Source organism: Lethenteron reissneri, chromosome 2 (genome assembly GCF_015708825.2).
Source record: "Lethenteron reissneri isolate LAM-NWPU_2019-01 chromosome 2, ASM1570882v1, whole genome shotgun sequence".
NCBI lineage: Eukaryota > Metazoa > Chordata > Hyperoartia > Petromyzontiformes > Petromyzontidae > Lethenteron > Lethenteron reissneri.
This window is the reverse complement of record NC_083780.1, coordinates 11804812-11815543: the sequence shown is the minus strand read 5'-3', so window position 1 is coordinate 11815543 and position 10732 is coordinate 11804812. Positions and strand designations below refer to the sequence as shown.

Here is a 10732-nt window from a genome sequence, read left to right as displayed (position 1 = left end):
GAGAGGCTCTCGAAGACGGTGCAAACGAGATGGACAAATACAAAGGAGACGGCACGCAAACGAGTCAAAGTGAAATAAATTATCGAGTGAAATCGTGACGCTCCCCCATCCCTCCCCACTCTCATCACCTCCCGTACCCCCCCCCCCCCTACTCAGCTCGCTGGTGCAGACACTGCGAGTGGCGAGTAGAGAACATTCCAAGGTGGGGGGGCGGGGGGCAGTTTCGCCCATTGCACCCCGCCTCTCACCACCGAATCGGCTGTATAACGATCGATGATGCAGATCGATGATGCAGATCGATAACAGTCGATTATAACCAAAGCCGTCCCTAGGGCGAGGATGGGGGGGGGGGGGTAAGTGCGAAGCCCGGGGAAACTCACACACCAAAAATCGGAAACATTCCATTTGACACCGTGACGTCGAAAAGCGCACCCCACTCGCCACCGCCCCCCCTCCCCCCAAAGCGCGGGGCCCAGGGCGGTCGGCCCGATTCGCCGTGTACCCTTGGGACGGCTCCGATTTTAACTATCGCGTCTGCGCTGTTGTGGAGCAGCACGGGTGACGATTTGAAGTTGTGCGGGGATTTAGATCTGGTCGTGTTCAAAATAAATGCGTGACGTGTTTCTTCTTTCGAAGTTAAAATACTTGTTGAGTGAACCTTTTTTTCTTAAGTGAAAGTAACTAAACACTTACATCGAGTGGCTCGTGTTTAAGTGATATCACGGCGTTGTTTACCCGTGTTCTAATGGAATCTACGCAAGCGATTTTGAAATATGGGACGGCCCGATTGCCTGAGCATACGGACTGGTGGTATTTTTTGGCAGGTTTAAATGGCAGGAATAAATAAATAAATATAACATTCTATAATATCTATTTACACAATGTATACATTTATATATTTTATACACAGTTGATCCCGGGGCAGCCCACAAGAAACCCACCTCTCCAAACCAGCAGTGGCCAGGTGAAGTATGAAGTATGGTCAAACACCCCCCACCCCCCCCCTACAACCGACATGGCATGAGGCTGGCCTCCAACAGAGGACAGTTGAATGAGAAGGGGATGGGGGGCAGCTGTAAGTCATGATATAAGCTGACCGCCACACAACAACAGGTGGAGAATGAACTTGCATTGCATTGCTTGTTGTACCGAACGGAACCTCTAACCAACCCCGCCTTAGCGATGAAGGGGGCGAGCGCTCTTGCCAATAACATCTGGCACAACAAAAAAGAAACCCCAGAAGGTCTGACTGCTGCTGCTGCTGAGACCCATAAATGTCGAAACCACTCCGGAGTGTTCCCACTGATACAAATGCCTGCTGCATAGCTATTCGAACTGGAAGACCAATTCGTCCGATGGACTTAAACGCGCTTCCAGTTCGATGTGGAAACTCTGGCTATTATAGTAGAAGGTTTTACCCTTTAAACTGGTACAAAACTGACACCTTTATACAAGGCATCATGTTTGCAATAACCACAACACAAGCACGCCTTTTGGTGTCATCTGGTCCAACACCAATGGAGACTAGGCTCTAAGGAAAGCTGTCTCGGGTGTGGACCAATCAACTTCAAGGACAGTGCATTTCATTATCACTATCAGAGTTGTTTCTTTTTGTTTGCATTTTGACTGCTTGTGTTGTGGTTATTGAAAACATGATGCCTTGTATAAAGGTGTCAGTTTTTGTACCAGTTTAAAGGGTAAAAACCTACTACTATATTTTGCCACTGGTAAAGGAGAGGTCTCATAGTGTAAACTCTGGCTATTCTTCGTAAACCGCGCCACACGCTTCGCAAGTTGCACGCTGACGAGTGCCTCTGTGCCATATTGCTTCTTATTTTGTTGTTGCGCGACAAACAGCGGGTCGAGCATTTCATCTTCGCGCTTTGGCCGGATACTACGATATCGCTAGCAGGCGAAGGTTCGGGCCCAGGTTTTACCCCAGGCCTGCCCGCCATCATGAAGGTCCTTAATAGAGGTCTTTTTTTGGGACGTTCGATCGCTTAAATATAAATGTGTCGTTAAACCCCTCTCTTCCAAAAAAAAAAACCTCTATTATGGATAATATTGGTCGTGTGTTAAAATTAAGGTCCTTGTTGATTGTGAACAGAGAGTCAGGGACCTCGAAAGCACGAATAACAACCCGGAACCCTGGCCTACCGATGGTATCTCGGGAGACTTGAGCACATCTTAAAGACGGAGTGCTCTCACCGGCAAACCTCCGGTACCTCCAGCAAGACATATTCAACAATGCTCACTCTGCTGATGAGACCTCGAAAGGTCGAAACTAATGCAGGAATTTTCGCAGGAATTGTGACGAAGGACAAAAATGGCCGCCAAACTAATCGCGGGACTGCCTCATCCATACCTGTCAACCCCTTATCAGTGCCCCTACCTTATTACAGACCAATTCAGACCTTGTTGGTCATCCCGTGCCCCTTTTAAATCTCAACGTTCATCCTATAAAGTCCCATCACAAGGGGAGAAACACAAACAAATAGACGCGTCATTTTGTTTTGCCCGTATTGAAACGGTTCTTGAGGCGAATGGCCCTGAACACTCAATTTACCTGTACAAGAATACGGGCTTATAAACCGTATGGGGGTTGACCGCGGTGTTTGCTCATCGTGTGCCGTCACAATGAAAGTTCACCTCGCATTAAAACCACCGGGCTGGAAACACCACCGGGCACTTGCTAGAAACTCTCGCCGAATGTGACACCCCCCAAACGCGCGCCGTCGTAGAAAAACAACAACAACAACAACCAGTAGCAGCAGCAGCGGTGGTGGCGGCGGCGGCAGCAAACCGGGTCAACCCCGCCGGGCTCAGCGAACGTCGGAATCTTCCGTGACGGCGGCCGCCAGCGCCACCGTGCCGCCGCCGCCGCCCCTCGCCGTGAGCGGCCGCCCGCCCACCGCCCCCTCGGCCTCCCCGACCAGCGTCACCCGTGCGGCCACCTCGGGCGGCAGGCGGCAGGGGTTGTGGTCGAACGAGAGCAGCTTGAGACGGGGCATGCGCGACAGCGGCGGGAAGCGGCGGATGCCGTTGCGGTCGACGTCGATGACCTCGAGGCTCTCGGCGCGCCGCAGCACGTCGGGGAACTCGGTGAAGCGGTTGCCATAGAGCCAGATGCCGCGCAGTTCGCGCAGCCGCGCGACGCCGTCGGGCAGCGAGCGCAGGCGGTTGTCGCCCGCCTGGAGCGTGCGCAGCTGGGGCAGCTCGCAGAGGGAGGGCGGCAGCGAGCGGAAGCGGTTGTTGTCGATCCAGAGGGAGCGGAGGGCGCGCAGGTCGCGCAGCTCGGCGGGCAGCGAGCGCAGGCGGTTGCCGCCCAGGTAGAGGCGCGAGAGGGAGGCGAGGCCGCACACGCAGCGCGGCAGCTCGTCCAGGCGGTTGGCGTCGAGCGCGAGGATGCGCAGGCGGCTGAGGCGGCCGAGCTCGACCGGGAGGTCGCGCAGGAGGTTGTCGCTGGCGTACAGCTTCACCACGTTGCGGAAGCCGCACACCTACGGCGGCGGGGAATGCGGTGAAGGTGGTGACGGTGGTGGAGGAGGTGGTGGAGGAGGTGGTGGGGACAACGGTGGAGGTGGTGATGGTGGGGGCAATCGTGGAGGCGGTGGTGGTGATGTTGGAGGTGGTGGTGATGCTGGTGGTGAAGGTTGATGCGGTGAAAGTGGTGATAATGGGTGATGGAGGAGGTGGTGGGGACAATGGTGGAGGTGGTGACGATGGTCGTGGAGGTGGTGGTGACGATGGTGGAGGAGGTGGTGGTGGTGGGGACAACGGTGGAGGTGGTGGTGGAGCAGGTGGTGGAGGTGGTGGTGTTGGAGGTGGTGGTGATGTTGGTGGTGAAGGTTGATGCAGTGAAAGTGGGGACAATGGTGGAGGAGGTGGTGATGGTGGCGGTAGAGGAGGTGGTGGAGGGGACAATGGTGGAGGTGGTGATGGTGGTGGAGCAGTTGGTGGAGGAGGTGGTGGGGACAATGGTGGAGGAGGTGGTGACGATGGTCGTGGAGGTGATGGAGGAGGAGAGAGAGGCGGCTTAGCGATTGGGGTGACAGGTGTTGCACACTCAAAATGAAGGACGTGTACAGTATACGTACTGTACTTGTCACCATCTACAACTTACTACTGTACATGTGTTCTATTCTCAATAGCATTGCAAGTAGTCATACTCTGTGTGCATGGGCATGGTTATAGGATAAACAGCATTAGGGTTAGAGAGTTACAAATACAGTACGTAATTACAGTACGTCGTCCGTTACAGTGCACAGTGCTAAAACCCCTCCTATTGAATATATCACAAACTAACAATTCAAAGCCAAGCTTGAAGTCTAGAACAAGTCTAGAACATTTCTAGAACGATCAAAAACAACCTTTGGGGTCCTTTACCTGTAGAATGCAATAGCACGTGGTGTCACACACAGCAATCCTCAACCAAGTCGCCATTAACCACGTGGCTGGTGTACAAGTCCAGTTCATCAATAACCCTGCCAGCGACCCACAGGCCCAACTCCGTTATCGCATGCTGGTGTACACACGTGCATCGATGTACCGCACAGCACATAAGGACTTTCACAAAACCACACTTTACTCCCTTGGGGGCCGTCCACAAACTCTAACCCCTAGTAGCAACAATGAGTAAAAAACAAACATCGCCGGAGAACTTCTTTGAAAAGGGGGAAAGACAAGGACAAACAGATTCAAACAGAGCTTTTATCCTACAGCGATCACCACACTCAATAATGCTAATTAATTATTAAGTAATAGCGTTTACAATTGACTGTGAAATAGAGATGTGCAATGACAAAATGTAACCTTATGTGGGTATGTGGGAATACTTGGGCTGTTTTTATATATAGTATAAATTGATTATCTTTCATTTAATTTTATTTTTATTTTCTTGTTTTATTTAATTTCAATTTATGAATGAGGCCCTGACTGGTGAGCATTTTAAATTTCGTTGTACTGGTGACAATGACAATAAACGATCTATCTATCTATGATGAACTCCCCTCCCCACCCCGGTCCGTGAAAAATTGTCTTCCACGAAACCGGTCCCTGGGTGCCAAAAAAGTTTGAGGACCGCTGATTTAGTGAATCCCATAGAGCAGGGCTGGGGAACGTCCGGCCCGCAGGCCGTACGAGGCCCACGAAATCATTTGGTGTGGCCCTGCCAAGGCAACCGCAGGCGGGACTCTAAATTCAATGAATCTCTAGGAGCAAACCTGGAAAAGCAGTTGCGAGTAGCAGCAGCAACATCATCACACGCCTCGCCAAAGAGAAGCTGTTCCAGCCATCGCATTAGGGGCGATTTAATGAAATGTTTGACCAAATATAACGAAACGTCGTGAGAATAATTTTATGTTTTATTTTTATTATTTCCCTTCTACGTGACTTTACCGAAAGAACCAAGAAGACAAATATAACAACGGGCTAATTTTTCAGTTGATCATTTTGTACGGCCCGCGAATGATGTTGTTATAAATATCCAAATTGCCCTTGGTAGACAAAAAAGGTTCACCACCTCTGCCATTGAGAGACGGAATTGAAGCGGGTGGGGGGGGTGGGGTGGGGGGTGTGGGGGGTGGAGGGGGGGCGGGGTAGGGGGTGGGGGTAGGGGGGGTTGGGGGGGGCTCGCATTTGCTGCACCGCCCTCTCCTGGCGAGCCAGCGGCCCGGCGTCTCATCCTCGACGCACACGGGAAGGTCGCTCCGCGCGCGTCTCTCTGTGTGCGCGGTGATCCACCAACACCCCCCTCCCTCCTGGCTGCTGCCTCCCTCCCTCCCTCCACAGGCGATGGCTCACGGGCGCACGTCCACGTGCAGCAACGTCCGGCACATCAACAACAACAACATCATCATTGCGAATCGTGACATTGGCTACCGGGACAAACTAAAAAGAGCAAACTCAGCTGCTGAGTGAACTTCTCTCTTTCGGCTCGAGGCGATTTCGGTGCCACGCGCAACCCGATCGAGCTGGTAGGGGGGTAGGGGGGTCGGGGGATAGGTGAGTAGGAAGTTGGGGGGTAGGGGGATTGGGGGGTAGGTGAGTAGGGGGTATGGGGGTTAGGGGAGTAGGTGAGTTGGGGGGTAGGGGGATTGGGGGGTAGGTGAGTTGGGGGGTAGGTGAGTTGGGGGGTAGGGGGTATGGGGGTAGGGGAGTAGGTGGCTAAGGAGTAGGTGAGTTGGGGGGTAGGGGGATTGGGGGGTAGGGGGATTGGGGGCTAGGTGAGTCGGGGGGTAGGTGAGTTGGGGGGTAGGTGAGTTGGGGGGTAAGGGGGTAGGTGAGTTGGGGGGTAGGGGGGTTGGGGGCTAGGTGAGTTGGGGGCTAGGGGCTAGGGAGTAGGTGAGTCGGGGGGTAGGGGGATTGGGGGGTAGGTGAGTTGGGGGGTAAGGGGGTAGGTGAGTTGGGGGGTAGGGGGATTGGGGGCTAGGTGAGTTGGGTGGTAGGGGGCTAGGGGAGTAGGTGAGTAGGGGGGTAGGGGGATTGGGGGGGGGGGGTCGTGCCACTCGCCTGCAGGGGCAGCCCGCGCAGTCTGCGTGTGCTGAGGTCCACCATCCCGTCGGGGGGGCCGCCCCCCTCGGAGCCCCGGCGCTGCTGCTGCTGCGGCTGCTGCAGCTGCTGCTGCTGTTGCGGCTGCTGCTGCTGCTGTTGCTGCTGCAGCTGCTGCGGCTGCTGTTGCGGCTGCTGCTGCTGCTGTTGCGGCTGTTGCGGCTGCTGCGAGGAGGAGGAGGCGGGGGGAGGAGGAGGAGGGGCGTCTGCCGCCTTCTCCGCCGCGTTGCCCATCGCCCTACCGCCCGCCAGCACGGCCCCTCAGCCTGCCAGGCGCACGCACACAGCGATGGTGATGGTGGTGATGGTGGTGGTGATGGTGGTGATGGTGGTGGTGATGGTGGTGATGGTGGTGGTGATGGTGGTGATGGTGGTGGTGATGGTGGTGGTGATGATGGTGGTGGTGATGGTGGTGATGGTGATGATGGTGGTGGTGATGGTGGTGATGGTGGTGGTGATGTTGATGGTGGTGATGATGATGTTGGTGGTGATGACGATGGTGGTGATGATGGTGGTGATAATGATGGTGTTGATGATGGTCATGATGATGGTGGTGATGATGATGATAATGGTGGTGATGACGATGGTGGTGGTGATGACGATGATGACGAATACGAGTGTTGAGCAAATCTGTTCGCGATGTTCGATCGCGAACAACAGACTTGCATGAAGACATTTAAGACTCACATTTAAAAGACCCCACGTACTCGCACAGACATCCATTGAATCACGCGCGCTGATATTTTACTGTTTTATTAATTCTACCAGGTAAGGCCCCACTGACCTACACAGCTCTTTTTCAGAAGCGACCTGGCCACAAATGATAGCTCAACGTAGCGGCCCATCACGTGGACATTCATAGCAGCCGGACACTCCAGAGCACGTGGTGTTTCTAAATGCGGAGGTAAAAACTGGAGGACCCGGAGAAAAAAAAACATCCACACGACCACAGGGGAGACCACGCAAACTCCAAATGTGCAGACGTCAGGGTCGGGATCGAACCCACGAAACATACGTATGCTGCATAGAACCACATAGAGACCCACAGACTCACACACGATTCATAGACACACGGTGGCTGTCCTATGGATAGAGTCGCCCCCCCCCCGCCTCCCCCGCTGCCATAAGAACGTGGAATTTCCACCAACTGGCTCAGCGCTGTGAACGGACGACGAACACCGGTGCCTGCATGTTGACGTTGGCAGGCCGTCGCTTTGACCCGTGGGCTCTCATCAGCACTCTGTTCTAGCGTGTTGCCTCCGAAACGTCGTGATTTAATGTAGTTATTTTAATTAATTATTATTTTATTTTATTTTTATTTTTTACCTACGTTACTTTACCGGAAAAAAACCTAAGAGTATGATAGCGGTGGTGATGATGGAGGTGGTGATAATGGTGGTGATGACTTTGGTGATCGTGGTGGTGATGATAGTGATGTGACGATAATTGCCAAACTGATGATGATGATGGTGGTGGTGGTGGTGTTGACGACGATGACGCTGCTGCTGCTGATGATGACGATGGTGATCGCGGTGGCGATGACCACGATGTTGGCGATGATGATGATGACAGCGGACACTCAGCGCCGCCTGTAACGAGGACGTTTGCAAAGTGGTATTCATGACCGCGCTACGTGTGGCAGGAAATCGGAGTAACCGGAGAAAACCCAGGGGTGCGAGTGGGGGGAGAGGGGAGGGAGTCTAGGATAACGGAACACCATCGCTAGCAGCCAGGATAAATCCACTGCTAGATGAAAGCCTCCTCCCCGACGCTGCCGCCATCCCTCGGGTGCCACTGCGCCATCGTTCTCGGCCTCCGTGTTGTCGTCTTCCCGTTCGAAACCACGAGGCGTCTTGCCCAAGCCCCGCTTACTTGTCTTCACCGTCAACGCGACGTCTCCGCTTCGCGTGCCTCTCTCTCTGCCGCGACGTCTCTGCGTTCGTTTGCACCACGTGGGAGGACGAGGAGGACACTGAAGCACCCCGAAGAGAAATCCCCACGCCGTGTGCGAGTGGGGGGGGGTCAACACTCGGGGTCAAATTTTTTATTGGGGGTCAAATTCCAAAATGACACTGCACGTGGAATCACGCCAGAACAACGATTGGTGCTTACTGGCGAAATCCTGCCGCTATTGAATTCCTGCCCTCGTTGAACACATCCAACATCAACGTGCACCTTGAACACAGCCAGCAGTGGTAGCAGCAGCAGCAGTAACAGCAGCCGTGGCAAGTGCTGTTCGCGAGCGGCCCTGCCGTGAGCGCGCGATCTCGTCCACGTGTTCCTCATCGGTGGCAATCGATGCCGCAGGTCATCACCCCCCCCCCCCAATCAGAGCATACCGGGAGCCCGTCCGTTTCGCCTGCACCTTCTAATGCGGTGGAGGCCCTCCACGCGGTCTCGCCAACTTTGCTCGCCCGTCTCGGAGCGATTCGCGAAACCCATCGACACCCGCGCCGCTCACACCCTCTCCCATCGGTGGGGGAGTGTCGCCCTCTGCTGTTGTTCAACGCGGGCGACGTAGAGCGCAACAACGAAGGGCAACAACGAAGCGCAACAACGAAGGGCAACAACTCCCATTCGTCGATAACAACACCGCAGCGCGTAGCCTTCGAAGTAAAACAAAATAATGTATGAAGCAGGCGACGTTTCGGGAAATGTCCCTTCTTCGTAGTGCATGCACCGAGAGGCCAGCAGAGAGGCGGAGTGGATGATGCGAGTTGGAGGCCGCAGCTGTTTAGGGCGTGGGGGCCTGCGAATTAAACTCACCGACTCACCCACCGACTCACCTACCCACTCACTCCTCACTTACCCACCCACTCACCCACAGAATCACCTACCCACTCACTCACTCACCCACTCACTCACCCGCCGACTCACTCACCGACTCACCCACCCACTCACTCACCCACTCACTCACCCACCCACCGACTCACCCACCAACTCACCTACCCACTCACTCACCGATTCACCCACCCACTCACTCACCCATTCCTCACTTACCCACCCACTCACCCACCCACCAACTCACCTACCCACTCACACCTCACTTACCCTCCCACTCACCCACTCACTCACTCACCCACCCACCGACTCACTCACCGATTCACCTACTCACTCACTCACCCACTCACTCCTCACTTACCCACCCACTCACTCACCCACTCATTCACCCACTCACTCACCCACCCACCGACTCACCCACCAACTCACCTACCGACTCACTCCTCACTTACCCACCCACTCACCCACCCTCTCACTCACCCACTCACTCACTCACCCACTCACCCACCCACCGACTCACCCACCAACTCACCTATCCACTCACCCACTCACTCACCCACTCACTCACCCACTCACTCACTTACCCACCCACTCACTCACCCACCCACTCACTCACCCACTGAATCACCACCCACTGACTCACCCATTCACTCCTCACTCAACCACCCAACTCACTCCTCGCTCACTCCCTGAACCACCCAAAATTCCCTTTCACTTGTTACGAAATCAGATGTGTCCATTACTGTCCGTCGCCAACAGCAACCGAGTTTATTGTGAATCCCGTGATGTCTGTAACCACAGTGAGAGAAAGTAGTAATGCATGCTCAGGCCTCCAGACAAAGCCAGGGGATTTGTACGAACGCGAGTTGTCAGGATTGGTTGGATGGACGTGGTCCATATCATGAGGATAATGAAAGTGGCACCGATGATGGCTTTGCCTGCCAACAAATGAGCGCAGCCCCCCCATGCTCATGCTGGCAGGGAAGACGCCGTCAGGATTCCACCACGAGACGAATGGGTAAAGGCGCATCCCTGCAATTTCTTGGCAATTCCACCGCTTGCCGATGAGCCTTCAACCACGAGGAGGGAGCACCGGTGAACCTTTCAGAGGGCGCTTTGGCCTACTCTTCCATAATGGGACGAAGAGGTAAGCAGTACCCACACTTTACCCCACCGTGCGTCTTGCCGATCGACCAATTGTGGCGTTGTCATTCGCATTGCTGGGTGGGGTTGACCATACTTCACCACGCTGGTCAATGCGGCTTGGCGAAGGAGTGAGCAATTACGTATAGCTGTGAATTTGTAAATGGAGCGGGTGATGGGGATTTTCTTTTTTCCCTTTTTAATTAGCGGTCGTATATTTCTGCTGAAATAATCGACGATCGAATCAACTGAGTCGTAA

At 54.3% G+C, this 10732-nt stretch overlaps 1 protein-coding gene across 1 annotated transcript; it reads right to left on the bottom strand.

The window, feature by feature from the left end:
* Positions 1-227: 227 nt before the first annotated feature.
* Positions 228-6555, bottom strand: LOC133341842 (leucine-rich repeat-containing protein 10-like). Its single transcript, XM_061550624.1, has 2 exons — positions 6511-6555; positions 228-3500 (listed from the first exon to the last, which is right to left on the bottom strand). The coding sequence occupies exons 1-2, from the start codon at positions 6553-6555 to the stop codon at positions 2823-2825; spliced, it is 723 nt and encodes a 240-aa protein (XP_061406608.1). The 3' UTR covers positions 228-2822.
* Between the last annotated feature and the right edge of the window lie 4177 nt (positions 6556-10732).

Bases quoted from the DNA above. Each gene is read 5' to 3' on its own strand.
- LOC133341842 (XM_061550624.1), bottom strand. From the start codon at position 6,555: ATGGTGGACCTCAGCACACGCAGACTGCGCGGGCTGCCCCTGCAG. The intron at 3,501-6,510 runs GCGAGTGGCACG...CCGCCGCCGTAG, and splicing joins TGCGCGGGCTGCCCCTGCAG to GTGTGCGGCTTCCGCAACGT.